This window comes from Carlito syrichta, unplaced genomic scaffold (assembly GCF_000164805.1).
Source record: "Carlito syrichta isolate Samal-C Ts95f unplaced genomic scaffold, Tarsius_syrichta-2.0.1 Scaffold306846, whole genome shotgun sequence".
NCBI lineage: Eukaryota > Metazoa > Chordata > Mammalia > Primates > Tarsiidae > Carlito > Carlito syrichta.
The window spans coordinates 471,212-484,870 of record NW_007250942.1 but is presented as its reverse complement, the minus strand read 5'-3'; the positions used below and the strand labels follow the sequence as shown (position 1 = coordinate 484,870).

The 13,659-nt window shown below is 38.7% G+C and overlaps 1 protein-coding gene across 1 annotated transcript in view; it reads right to left on the bottom strand.

Moving 5' to 3' along the window:
• The window catches only part of SUCLG1 (succinate-CoA ligase alpha subunit), a 35,549-nt gene that overhangs the window by 6,408 nt on the left and 15,482 nt on the right, over nucleotides 1-13,659 (bottom strand). The window contains exons 6-9 of the mRNA XM_021715215.1: nucleotides 10,866-11,078; nucleotides 10,663-10,720; nucleotides 5,366-5,449; nucleotides 3,476-3,627 (exon numbers count right to left, since the gene is read on the bottom strand). Coding sequence (XP_021570890.1) covers nucleotides 3,476-3,627; nucleotides 5,366-5,449; nucleotides 10,663-10,720; nucleotides 10,866-11,078 — 507 coding nt within the window. The remainder of the gene's footprint in view (nucleotides 1-3,475; nucleotides 3,628-5,365; nucleotides 5,450-10,662; nucleotides 10,721-10,865; nucleotides 11,079-13,659) is intronic.

The following is a 13,659-nucleotide window of genomic DNA, read 5'->3' as shown; positions in this document are numbered from 1 at the left end:
CAGCAGGAGAGGCCACTGCACTCCAGTCTGGGTGACAGAGTGAGACTCCAACTCAAAAAAAAAAAAAGACTATGGAGAAGTGTAGTCTGAAAATAAGACACAGAAATGATGAGATGTGTGAAAACCTAACAAGAGAAAGCCCAGTTACAGTGGTATCAATCAGCACAGCCCGAGTACATGCCCAGGGCTGCTGACTCCTGGTCTTTAACGCCTGCACTCTCGACTCCCAATCCCTCCTCAGTGTAATGGAGAAGCCAGGCAGATCTGGATATGAATCTCATCCCTGGGTCCTTTGCTGAATATCTACCACTAGTAACTTATTAAACTTCCTGAGCCAGTTTCCTCATTCATAAAAGGGGAACAAAAATATCTTACTCAAAGGGGCAAAATAAAGATTAAGCAATACAACCCTTGCAAATAATTACTGAGTCATGGTAACGGTACAGTAGAGGTAGCAGCAGATAACATTTACTGAGTGTTTACTCTATTATCAGATATCGTACTGCTTTAAATGTTATCTGAACTGCTTAATCTAGAATCTTGTACACATTATATTCTCAATAAAAAAGTTAGTTCCATAAAAACTAAGCAGGGATAGGAAAACATGCTGTATGAAACAAAATGTGTATGTTTTATTTTCTCACTAAATTCTAAACTATTCATGAAATTCAGAGTTGGGCCTAAACGCATTTTAAAATTCAATTTTAAATAGTATAATGTCATATTACCTAATCCTATACTCTGGTTTCTCTTCAGGTTGTATTTATCTTTCATCTTTTACTAAATCCTGCTTTATTTTTTAAAAGAGAAGTCAGTTCTTACTAAAATCTCAAACTTTACAACTTCTCTGAATTCAAGAGAATCTAATAACATTTTACCTAACACTCTATTCTTTCATTCACTCTGCATTGATTGGTGCCTGCTGTGCCAAGGGACTGGGCTAGGCACTGAAGACAGCAGTTTCTCGCCACCCATGATGCAGGTTAGAGTGAGAGTCTGCTACTAAGAACGCCTTGCAGAAGGAACAAGCAAAGGCAGGCGAAGATGAAAACAGGCATGCCAGATGGGATATGGATCTGAAAGGGAAGGTTAGGATAGTATGCGAGGGACTGGAGCACCATGCTAAATCCAGCCATTATCCGACATGCATCTGGGAACACTGGTTTTAACCAGGGACAAATGGCTCAGATGCCTGCATTGCAGAGGGCAGATAACAGGAGGCCATAAGCAGAGTGTCCTGGGAGAGAAGGGGTGGCTGGGGAAAAGAAGTGGGCACACCAGACCGAGATAGTCCAGGTAAGGTAAGATGAGGGACCAGAGGGACCAGCCACAGATGAGACTCTGACTCTAAACGTACCACTGACATCTGAGTCCGATCATGGTAACTGAGTGGAAGCAGGGATGAGCGAGGAAGAACAGTTCTCAGGTCTCTGCCACAGAAACCGCATGAAGCATGATGGTGTTTCTATAAGATAACCACTCACACTTAAGAAACCAGCACAGAAAATAGATCCAGGGAAAGATACAGAGGAGGAAAACCAGGAGAAAACCAAGAGGATGGAGAGGATGAAGAAGGAATTGAGGCCACCAAAACAACGCCAAGAGAGTAAGAACAGCTGACAGCAGCACCCAGCTCAGGAAGAGTGTTTCCTGTGTGCTGGGCACGACCTTGTGATATGTTTCTAGGCTGTGTACACTTCAAAATGTTTACAACTCCAGGAAGCAGGTACTACTGCATCCCCATTTTGTCAAAAAGGAAACGAAGGTAGCAAGAGGCTAAGAAATATTCCCAAGGTCACATTGCTTCTAAGTAGCAAACAGAAGCCAGACTGCTGAGGATTAGGGAGCGAATGAGAAGAAAGAAAAGAGATCCAGGGAGCAAGGGGAAGTTGGGTCATATCTGATATAGGAGTCAGGACTTGAATCACCATAGAAGAAAATCAGGTATATTCAAAAAGCTCTTGAAAATGCCACAAACCACAAGTACACATGCATTATGTTGTGTATACCACCCTGCAGGTGACATTGTTGGTTGTTTTAATGCCCCGGTATTATTTTTCTGTGGCATTTAATTCATTCCCTTCTCAATTTTCTCAACAAGAATTGAGAGAAAGTTATTTCCACCCTTTTGCCTGTCCTTCTGAAGATGCTTTTTCACTCATCGGTCAGTGTCAGAAAGAGTCTGGAAATCATTTCCAAGATTTTCCCAGTTCTCAGACACAACAATGGCCAAAGCACAAATTCACCAAGCAGGTGCTGGTGGGCGCCAAGCTCTTCCATCATCACTATACCTCCAGTCAATAAAAGCTGTTCCATTAAAAGGATCGCCCCCAATGCCTGAAAAAGTCAGAGTATCAACATCGGCTGAAAATTTAAGGATGAGTCATGGAATACAGAGCAAGAAAAATTGTTTTCACTAGTTTCTCATTTTCCCTACCCTTTTTCCAGTTATTTAAAAATGCATCATCACTCTTACATTTAACATTCAAAAATCATAAAATTCTACATTTATTTCTGTTTGTACTATTTTACTATCTCCTCTCCCCACTCTCCTTCAGCCCAGGAATAGAGCCGAATTCCCTTAAGCTAAATAAAATTAGGATACAACTTTACATGACTCCTTCATATTTAATTCTACAGGAGAGGCCACAAGGAAAGCCTCCATGGGACACAGACAGCAAAGCTTTTCGACTTGATCTGAAGGAAAGTGCCATTCTACAAGGTAAATCTGAAGCTAGAGGGAGACGAGATCCTGGGAAAGGGCACAGGGACAGGCCTCTTTAGAAAGTCAGCCTTGACGGTGGCTCAGCCTGTAATCCCGCGCCTTTGGGAGGCTGAGGTGAGTGGACTGCCTGAGCCCGCGGGTTCGAGACCCACCTGGGCAAATTGGTGAGACCTCATCTCTACAATAAATCAAAAAATTAGCCGGGCGTGGTAGCACGCACTGTAGTTCCAGCTACTCGGAAGGCTGAGACGGAAGGATCGCCAGAGCCCAGCTGGTTGAGGCTGCGGTGGCCGGGAGCGGCCACTGCCCTCCAGCCTGGGCGACAGAGTGAGACTCCAACTCAAAAAAAAAAAAGAAAGTCAGCCTTGAAAAAAAAAAGGAACCCTCTTTCCCCCTAAGACATCAGGAGAAAAAGCACCAACCATGGGTGAAAACCTAAGTCTGCAGGTCAAGTGGGGCCTTTCGGGCTGATGGCGTGCATGTCCTCCCCCCATCAGGATATTACCTAACTCACCTACCACAAAGCATGGCGCAATGTCTGTGGAAGAGCATTCAGAGTAGAGAAGGAGACAATGAACCCAGAAAAACTCCAGAATTTTCTTAGTGTCGGGACAGAAGGTCTAGCTCAAAAAAGGCTTAATGTTATCTTTCATGTTTTCTTGAAAAATTAATCTTTCAGTAAAAACAACTTCTAAAAAATGCCTCTGATATAAAGAGTGAAAAACTCTGTTTTTCCATATCCAGACTTACTGAGTTATGTTGCTTCAAAAATTCTGCAGCGTTTTCTTCTGCATTACCACCAATTTCACCAATCAATATGATACCTTCTGTAGCTGAATCCTTCAGAAAGATTTCAAGGCAGTCAATAAAATCTGTTCCATTAAAAGGATCACCTCCAATGCCTGAAAGAGTCAGAGTATCAACATTAGCTGAAAATTTAAGGAGGAACCATGGAACTCAGAGCAAGAAAATTTATTTTGACCAGTTTCTCGTTTTCCCTACTCTTTTCCCTTTTATTTTAAAATGTATCATCACTCTTGCGTTTAACATTCAACCATCACAAAATTCTATATTTATTTCTGTTTGTACTATTATAAGGATGCTAAATGGTGGTTGGTTCCTGATACAAAGACAATCAATCCTTTTTTTGTTCTAGCTCCTGTATCAAGCCTCTTTCCTCCCATAAAATTATTCCCAGATAACTCTTTAGAAATGAGCATTTTAAGAAAACATGTGTTTGTGTTGCATGCTAATGCTATACCAAAGAAAAACATTTAACAAATTTCTCTGTGCAGAGAAACTATTTGACAAAGCTGTAAAGAAACTACTCGTAAGTTTTAAAATACAAGTGACAGTGGGTGATAGCATAGAGGGTAACCTGACCCCTCTTCCTTTGAATACAGAGTGGGAGATGACAGAGCCTGCATATCAGGGTTCTCCTGTAAGCACATGACATTTAAGAACAAGTAAGTACTTGGACAGGAGTAAAGCAAATGTTCCCTACAGAATGGCTGCCACATTTTTTATTTTTAAGATATAAACTTACGGAGCACAGGATTGACTTCTTACTGCTCTACGTATCTCAGAAAAATGAAATCGAGCAAGAGAACTAGCACTTATTAAGTGCCAGTGTCAAGTCCACTTGAGCACACATCAGACATGTCATTTCCTAATTCTCCCAATCTCTCTATGAGATGGGCATTATTACCCTCATTTACAAATTAAAAACTGAAGCTGAAGAAGATGCAATTGGCAAATCTATTTCAATAACTGCCCTTATTCTTCATCATATTACCTTGTGCCCAAGCTTGTGCTTTGCACATAGAAAGACTCAATTCATGTTTTCAATATTAAATTAATGAGTTTGGGACTTAATAAAAATACCCATGGTTATATTTTATAATTTCTTTTATTTAAAAGGTATTTCTGAAAGACTTCTAAAAGGTATTCTAAGCATTTGAAGAAACATTTATAAAAATAAGAAATTTAAGTGAGACCCAAACTTTCCCTGTACAATGGATATTTATATACCAAACCCTGAATTGTACCCCACATCTTTAAAAAATAAATAATTAAATAAATAAGAAATTTGGCAACAAAATGGATTCTAAATTGTAAAAACTTCTTAAATTATTTTTAAAGTGAGAGGGAGCATGGTGTGGCAAAAGAGAGGTTCTGGGGAAGTCAGCCTTCTTCACCCTTAATTTTCCCACCCATAAGACAGTACAACTTTCCAGCTCAGAGGCAACTCAGAAGCTTGCCTGGAGAATGTGAGAGCAAATGGAGAAGAATTCAGTAATTACAACGCATTGAACATAATTAAAGTGATAAAAAAAAAAGCTCTAATATGAGGAAACATTTCTTCAGAGCAATAAAATAAGTGATGTTTTCAGGTACCAAGGTCTCCCAGGTGCCACACATCCTAAGTTGTTTGTTGCTCAACCTGGAAACTGAATCTTGGCCCATGAATCTTGAAACAATACAGAAGAATTTCACACTTAAGCAAATTTGAGACCATAACATCTTTTTAATAAAACAGTATCCAAATATCTTATAAAGAATAAAATTAATAGTTATTAGCACATGCATTCAATGAAGATACTACTTTCCAATAAAATGATTTTAGCAAAAATCTCTTACCAACGCACAAAGACTGCCCCAATCCAACTTGTGTTGTTTGGTGAACTGCTTCATAAGTCAGGGTGCCAGATCTGGACACAATGCCTTAGAGGAAGGGAATTCAGAAAGATTAGCTTGTGTTGATATGATAAGACTCTCATACAGTAAACTAAATTCCAAATACTTTGAGTGACTAACACTGTCTATGACACGGGTATATATAAAATTCATTCCATGATTTCCCATCCAAATTAACAATATCTTAAATGATGAAATAAGAGGAAAAGACTGACAATAAAGCAGGGAAGTTTTTAAAGTTAGACACAGGAGAAAGTACATTATTAGTTAAGGTTATCTTATGACTATAAAACAATGCAAGGAAAACCTAAAATACCTCTTCTGAGAATCTTTCTGAAGAGGATTATAACAATATGACCTTGGATGGTACAATCCTGCTTAGGGTCACAGAATATAACAGATTAGACTTAAGAGTACCCAAACCACAAAGCCATTAAAACTAGTATTAGTTACATTTGATAGTGCTACCTTCCCCATAACTACTTTTCTAATCATTTTCAACTAATATACAGGCTTTAAATCAGTATTTTAAAAACTGGGGAGCAAGGGGTTAAGACCCCTCTGAATTCAAGTCTCCCACCTAATTTCCTTTATATAATGGGCCTTGTGACAGTATCTATGTCCCACTTATACCTGGATTAGGCCTGTGTTGGGGGAGGGAGTCAGTATAGATGGGGAGGAGTGACAACTAGAGTTTCCTCCCTTGTAGTTCATTATGTTTGGCTGAGCATCCAAACAGGTAATTTATTCCACGCTACAACCCAGTACAATTCAGTACTACAATCCAGTACATGCAGTACTTTAGAACAAGAAATATAAAATGAGTGGATCCCTAGTTTTAACAGGCTGAGAAGTATAAATAAATAAATTCAGTCGTTAGAACCTATTATACACAAACTTAAAACAAAATCTTTATCAGACTAAAATCAGAATGTTGATTCTAAAGTGGAGAATAATTCCAATGTCCATGGCTTGTTATCTTTAAACTTCTCCTTGAAGCACTTTTTAAGCACTCAGAAGACTCTTTTCTAATAATATGATCACCCCACCAGGCAACCACAATTCTCATCAGACAATAACCATAACCAGAAGCCACCCCAACTTCCATACAGTGTGTTTACATTCTTAAGCAAAGTGCTGTCTCCACTATCATCATATAACCATGGGTACTAAGTGTGTAATCTGTGCATAATGCACATTTTCTCACGATGAATTTGTGCACACATAACTTTAGATTCTACGCACAAACCAGTCAATTGAAAGACAAGTGTGTATATATTTTGGTCACTGCTAGATGGACCCAAATTACTCAGATTGCTCTTTTAGATGAATTCCACCTAACAGTGACAGCTATGTCCCTGACAATGCCTCATCTCATACGAAACTCTGCTCTAACTCCCCAGCCCAGAATAGTCCCAGCCCACCTTGCCAGACTCATTTCATGATTTCGCTACATAGTGAAATGGGTTCTTCCTCAATTATACTTCATTCTCTCCTACTTTTTCAAATTTGTTCTAATTATCTGACAAAATTCTAACCATCCTTTAAGGTCCACAAGAAAAGCTTAATTGACACTTTTTTTTTTTTTTGAGATAGAGTCTCACTCTTGTCACTCAGGCTGGAGTAAAGTGGCACCCTCATGGCCACCCAAGCATCGACCTGCTGGACTCCAGCAATCCTTCCACCTCAGCCTTTCAAGTAGCTGGAACTACAGGCATGCTACCACACCTGGCTAATTTATTTATTTATTTATTGTAGAGACAAGGTCTCACCAAGTTGCCCGGGCTGGTCTCGAACCCGTAGGCTCAGGCAATCCACTTGCCTCGGCCTCCCAAAGTGCACCGAGCCCGGCTGCTACTTTTTCTTTTAAGTCTTTCCTGATTACTCCCAAAGAGAAGAAAATAAAATCTCTTTCTCTAAACCTTCTCAGTGTTTTTATTTCCCACTGCTTTTAGTACTAGGGAATAAGAAGAAGTTATGTCTTCTTACCTACCATCATGAAACCGTAAGTATTTTTGTGGTCGAAGCAAACTTTCATTGAATGGTTCACTATTGGTCCTAATGCTACTATAAAGCACAGTAAGACGGCACATAGCCTGTCAACTCCTCTTCTTACCAAAGTCAGGGCTGGTACTGGCTCCAAATACTGAGGATAGAGGCAGGATCATAAAGAAAACACTGAATAACCTACAGTGACCAACAGTAATTTTTTTTCCTAGTGTTACAGCAAATACTACTAAGTTTCAGACTATGTTTAGCTAATGCTAATTTTCAGCATTGAGAACTATATTAAAATTACAATACTTTTTGAAAAACAAAAACAATTTTACCAAAGGTAGAAATCCTTAAAATCTGATCTAAAATACTAATTCTGATCTACCCAGCTTTAACGGACAGGTATCAGTATTTGCACTGGAGAAAATCTGCTTTCAGATGGAACATACATTCTCTATTCAGAAGGCAGGACAGTATCTCTAATCAACAGCATGGAATACTACTCAGCAATTAAAAAAAAAAAAAAAACTATGGACACACACAACAATCTGGATGAATCTCCAGAGACTTATTCTGACTGTAGACAGGCATCCCCAGAAGGCTATATGGAATTCTGTATGATTACATTTGTATAGCAAAATTATAGAACTGGAGAACAGATTATTGGTTGTCAGGAATTAAGAAGGTGGAAGTAAGAGGTAAATGTGTGTAACTATAATAAGGAAACATGAAAGATCCTTGTAGTCATGGAAAAGTTTCTCCATATTGACTGTATCAATGTCAATATCCTACTTATGATATTAAACTATAGTTTTACAAGCTGTTAATCACTGGATAAAGGATCAACCGGGATCTGGGATTATTTCTTACAACTACACATGAATTAACAATTATTTCAATGGAAGCAGTTTAATTAAAGTAAATTTTTTAAAAAAAGAAAGCATCAGGTATGTCATATGCAGCTGAAATTAGCAAACTATCATAAGTGAAATAAAAAAAGTGGCACATTTAAATATCATCAATTTGAAATCCAGGCACTTCCTTCAATAACACTAAATCGGCAGGTATGCAGTTTTCTTCGCTATCATTAACACAAACTAGAAAGCCACTATGCTATTATACTGCTATCATATTACATTCAAGGAAATAAAAAATCCTTCCTTTCTCTAAATTCTTAAGGACTGGAAGTCAACAAGGCTACTAGAGACTATTAGCAATGGTATCAAAATGGGAATAGACACTACAAATAATCATCTTCTCTCTTCATCCCTTCAAATATCTTGCAGTGTCATATATTTTATTTTAGGCAATTTTTTATTTTTTATTTTATTTTATTTTTTTTTTTTTTGAGTTGGAGTCTCACTCTGTCACCCAGACTGGAGTGCAGTGGCCGCTCCCGGCCACCGCAACCTCGACCTGCTGGGCTCCGGCGATCCTTCTGCCTCAGCCTTCCGAGTAGCCGGAATTACAGGCATGCGCTACCACGCCCGGCTGATTTTTTGATTTATTGTAGAGATGAGGTCTCGCCTGCCCAGGCGGGTCTCGAACCCGCGGGCTCAGGCAATCCACTCACCTCAGCCTCCCAAAGGCGCGGGATTACAGGCTGAGCCACCGAGCCTGGCTAGGCAATTTTTTAAAAGTCCTTCTCCAAGGAATTAACAGCAGTCTCCCAGAAAACTGTCTTATCAATGTGTTATGGTCATTCACAAAGCCAAGGTCTAAAAGACTTCCCTGAACCTCCCTTAATTTTTCATTTTTTGGGTTTATAAGCACCTTAGAAAGCAGGGCAGTGATCAGAGAGGCAACTCAGCACAGGGCACTCCTTCTTCCCTGCTCAACTCAAGACTATAGCAGTAACTATTCAAAGCAAATCAAAAAGTATAAGGAATATTTAAATATGTACAAGACCATCAGTGGATCAGGCCCCACTGGAATCCAGATGGCCTATGGAGCTCCCCATAACCTCCCTTATAAGTGAGTTTATCAAGTACTCTACTGGCAGTAGGGCTGACAAATCTAAGAGACATCAGTAATAAAAAAAAAAAATCATGACGTTTAACTCAATTCTGTAAACTATACAACGCACTATTTTTATTTAGTATTATTAGTAGTCATGGTTTACAGATAGAGAAAAATACTATGACTATCTATTATTGTAAAAAACAGGACAGTGCAGTGCAAGTTAGGTATAAAGAGTCTAAACACAGGCGTAATGTGGCTTAATTCTGAACTGTCAATTTAGCTATTTCCTTGAGGAACTAACCAATTAGCAGTATATTTTTCCCCCCAAAAAATTGAGAAAATTTATGATATCCAAGAAATCAAAGTAATTATTGGATAGGACAAAGAAAAGTTAACAATAAAAATATTCACAGCACATATATTTGACAAAGGACTTATATACAGAATACTTACAGAATGCCTATAATCAACAATAAAAAGACAACCCAATAAAAAGTAATGGGCAAAACACCTGAATAGATACTTTACAGAAGAAGATAAATGAATGGCCTTTATGCACATGAACAGGTACTCTGCATCACTAGTCATTAGAGACACTCAAATTAAAACCATAATGAAATACCATTTTACCCTGATAGAACGGCTATATTAAAAGACTCACAAATCTAAAGGTTTGTGAAGATTTGGAGCAATTGAGACTCTCCTACATTGATGGTGAGAATATGAAGTGAAAAAGACACTTCACAGAACTACTTAGCAATTTCTTAAAAAGATGAACATACTCTACCTGATGACTTAGCAATTAAATTCCTAGGTATTTTGCCCAAGAGAAATGAAAATGTGTTCACGAGAAGACCTGTACACAAATGTTCACCTAAGCCTTGTTCTTAAGGCCCAAACCTGAACACAACCCAAATGTTCATTAATGGGAGAATGAATAAGCAAACTCTGATATAATCATACAACAGAATATTACTTAGCAATAACATGAAATTAACTATTAATACATGCAAACACATGGAAGAACCCACAGAGAGCTAAGCAAGAAGAGATCTTTAAAAAAATCCAGAATCTTTATTGAAGTTGCATCTCAAATAAACTCACTATATTCAGGATATAGAATGGACTCACTCCAAAGCTTCCCCAGTAAATTCTACTAAATTTAAATTAATTAAGATGAACTTGATTTGCACAGTCACAAAGTCTCTTTTTGAGTGCTGAAAGTTTAGGACAAATAATTTGTTTTTTCTTTTAATCTATAAGACAGTTGCAAACATACTCACCAATTCTTCCTTTTTTATGAATATGACCAGGCATGATGCCAATTTTGCATTCTCCTGGCTGAAAAAAAATAAATCACAGTTTCAGAAAAGTTTTTTTAAAAAAGGTTACTCATAGGCCATTCACACAAATACACCTGAACTGACACAAAGCTGTTCAGCCTTGTGAGAGGCTATCTGAGCCTCTTTTGACTGTTTGCACTCACATTGATGACTCCAGGGCAGTTTGGCCCAATGAGCCTTGTCTTTCCCTGGCGCAGCAGTCTGTGCTTGACCCGGACCATGTCCTGCTGTGGGATGCCTTCGGTAATGCACACAACCAAGGGCATTTCTGCCTCAACGGCTTCGTCAATAGCGGCAGCAGCAAATGGCGGAGGAACATAAATGACAGAAGCTGTTGCTCCTGTCTGTTCTTTGGCCTGAAACAATGACCATGAAGCACTGTATTATTGTTTAAGTCATCAACACTGTAAAACAAACTCAGTGCCATACCATGATTCTAATAATGTCTCGGGGTGAGGAAAAAACACCACCCGGAGACACAGGATGTCTCCATTCTTCCCATACTCAAGTTCAATGCCAGAAAGTTCAATGCCAGAAAAGAGCAGAATCAAGCAAAGGCCTCTTCTTTGTCTCCTTTGAATGCCACTGTAAATTGAAAAGATCCTGTGACATTTCACACCCTCGAAGTTATGGCATGTCACTAAACCTGAAAGTTCTGCTTCATTTCCATATGTCCCCCCATTCCTGGGGCATGCTCAGTTCTGTTGTTCTTTGCCAGACTCACCCTGACCAAAACATTGTACCATGTATTCAACACCAGAGACCCTGCACCTCCCCAGGAGAACAAGGACTAATGAGCCCTCCAGTGTTCAGAACTTGGCTCTCAAACATCTGTTTTAAAATATATCATACTTGGTAAATATGATCAAGAGGCAGCAAAAATGAAGTCTTCCACCTGACCATTTTTACTGCACGTTTATTTAGAAATAAATCATCTAAAATGCACATGCATAAGTGGCCACAGGATAAGAAAGTGGCCAAAATAAGCACCAAGTACTGCTATCACCCTTCACAACGCAAAGCACTTAGAGACCACTGATTTGATCACAGTTCTTTTCTCTGTGGACGTGAGCCCACAATTGGTCTTCATATGTCCTCCATATATGTTGATATGAATGTATCCTTCTACCCATCTCTGTGTGGGGACATGTCTCTTCTACTGTCATGGAGGCTCCTTGAAGACAGAGACTATCATGATTTCTGACTCTCCAAGAGCAGCCTCCTCTATTCTGCAATAGGTGCTATAAGAGGGCTCTATACAGATTTCATCAGTCTTGAATGCCTAATATCCCCATTTTACACATCAAAATGTCACGGCCAAGAGATAAGAAACACCTGCACAAGGTCACATAGCTAGGAAGTGGCAGAGTCAAGATTTAAACCTAAGTATATCGGATCTCAAAGCATCTATTCCTTTCAGTGACAGCAGGCTGCCTCCCTATAAACGTTAAGGAGGTCACTCAACAAGAAGTAGATCAAAGCCTTCTTGCAGGCTATGCCATGGGATTTTTACAATAAATATGACTACTAAGCCACAGGACACACAGGTACAACTAGAAGACAGGGCAGAAGTACAAGCCAGTGTCTTAGAGAATCACCGTAAATGATTCCTCACATCACCTCATTGAGGACCTGTCTCTACTGCATCGCTAAAAAAAAGAAGTACCTTGACAGTGAATAAAAGGATGCTGACATATCATACACAAATGATGTTGGGAGTTAAGAATTTTTTTTTAACTCTGTTCTAGATGGTAACAGAGGAGAGAACAAAATAAATAAAAACGAGTTTAGAACCAAAAGAAGTCAGATCATAGGCATGTAGTTACTTGACTGAAAAGATTTCCCACGGTTCTCTACTCTTAAGGCTATAAATACTGCCATCAGCTGGACTGTGTCAGCCACAGTACTGTGCTGGGAAGTCATACTGGATGAAAGGCACTTGCCCAACTCATTCAGAAAACTCTTTGTAGGAGCTGAACAGGTGAGAAATAAACAGTATCTGCCAAAGAACTTATGGAATATTCCAAATGTCATATCTATTTGGGTCACTATGAATAATAAATGGATTGCTTAACAACAAAAATTTCCCTTAAAAGAAAGCCAAAACAGTAGCAGGAAACTACCAGGGGGGGAGGGGTGGGATTAGCAGTTAAGACTGCCAGGGGAGAGAGGTGCACAACTCATCAACAAGGGGACCTGCATAATGAACTTTTGTATACCTAACCTGAATTGCACCCCACATCTTTAAAATTGAAAAAAAAATTTTTTAAGCCAAAAAAAGTTTCATGACAAGAAAAGTGTATTTAGAGGAATTCTGAAAACCTCCTCTCTACATTTAAGGACATAAAATTAGCTATAATAGAATTTAAAGGGACAGGGACTTTAAAGGTGTGCTTCAAAAAATGCAATATCTTTAAAAAGTCTTAAAATTATGCATTAAAAGGAGGGAAGGGGTACGTTTAGGACTGAACAATTTATCAACCCTAAGTACTTATTTCCTAGATTTTTTAAATTAAATACCCAAGAATTTGTACTGCAGTTTCTTTTAAAATTCTATTACTTTTGTATATATTCATACAAGAGTAGAAAGTGAATGAAAGAATACACATAGAGCTTAAGTTAGCTCTCTCTACACGCAAAATCTAAGCCATAGGACAGACACAATTAGATATACAAAGTCCTGGAAGATGTGGAAAACACTATGAAATTTAACTATATTTACCTCTATATCATCTGAATTTTTACAATAAGCACATATCAGTTTTGTAACAAAGAATTAAAGTTTAATTTAAAAATCCTTTTAGGCCAGGTGCAGTGGTTCACACCTATAATCCTAGCACTTTGGGAGGCAGAGGCAAGAGGACTGCCTGAGCCCAGGGGTTTGAGACCAGCCTGGGCAACTCAGCAAGACCTCATCTCTACAATAAATCAAAAAAT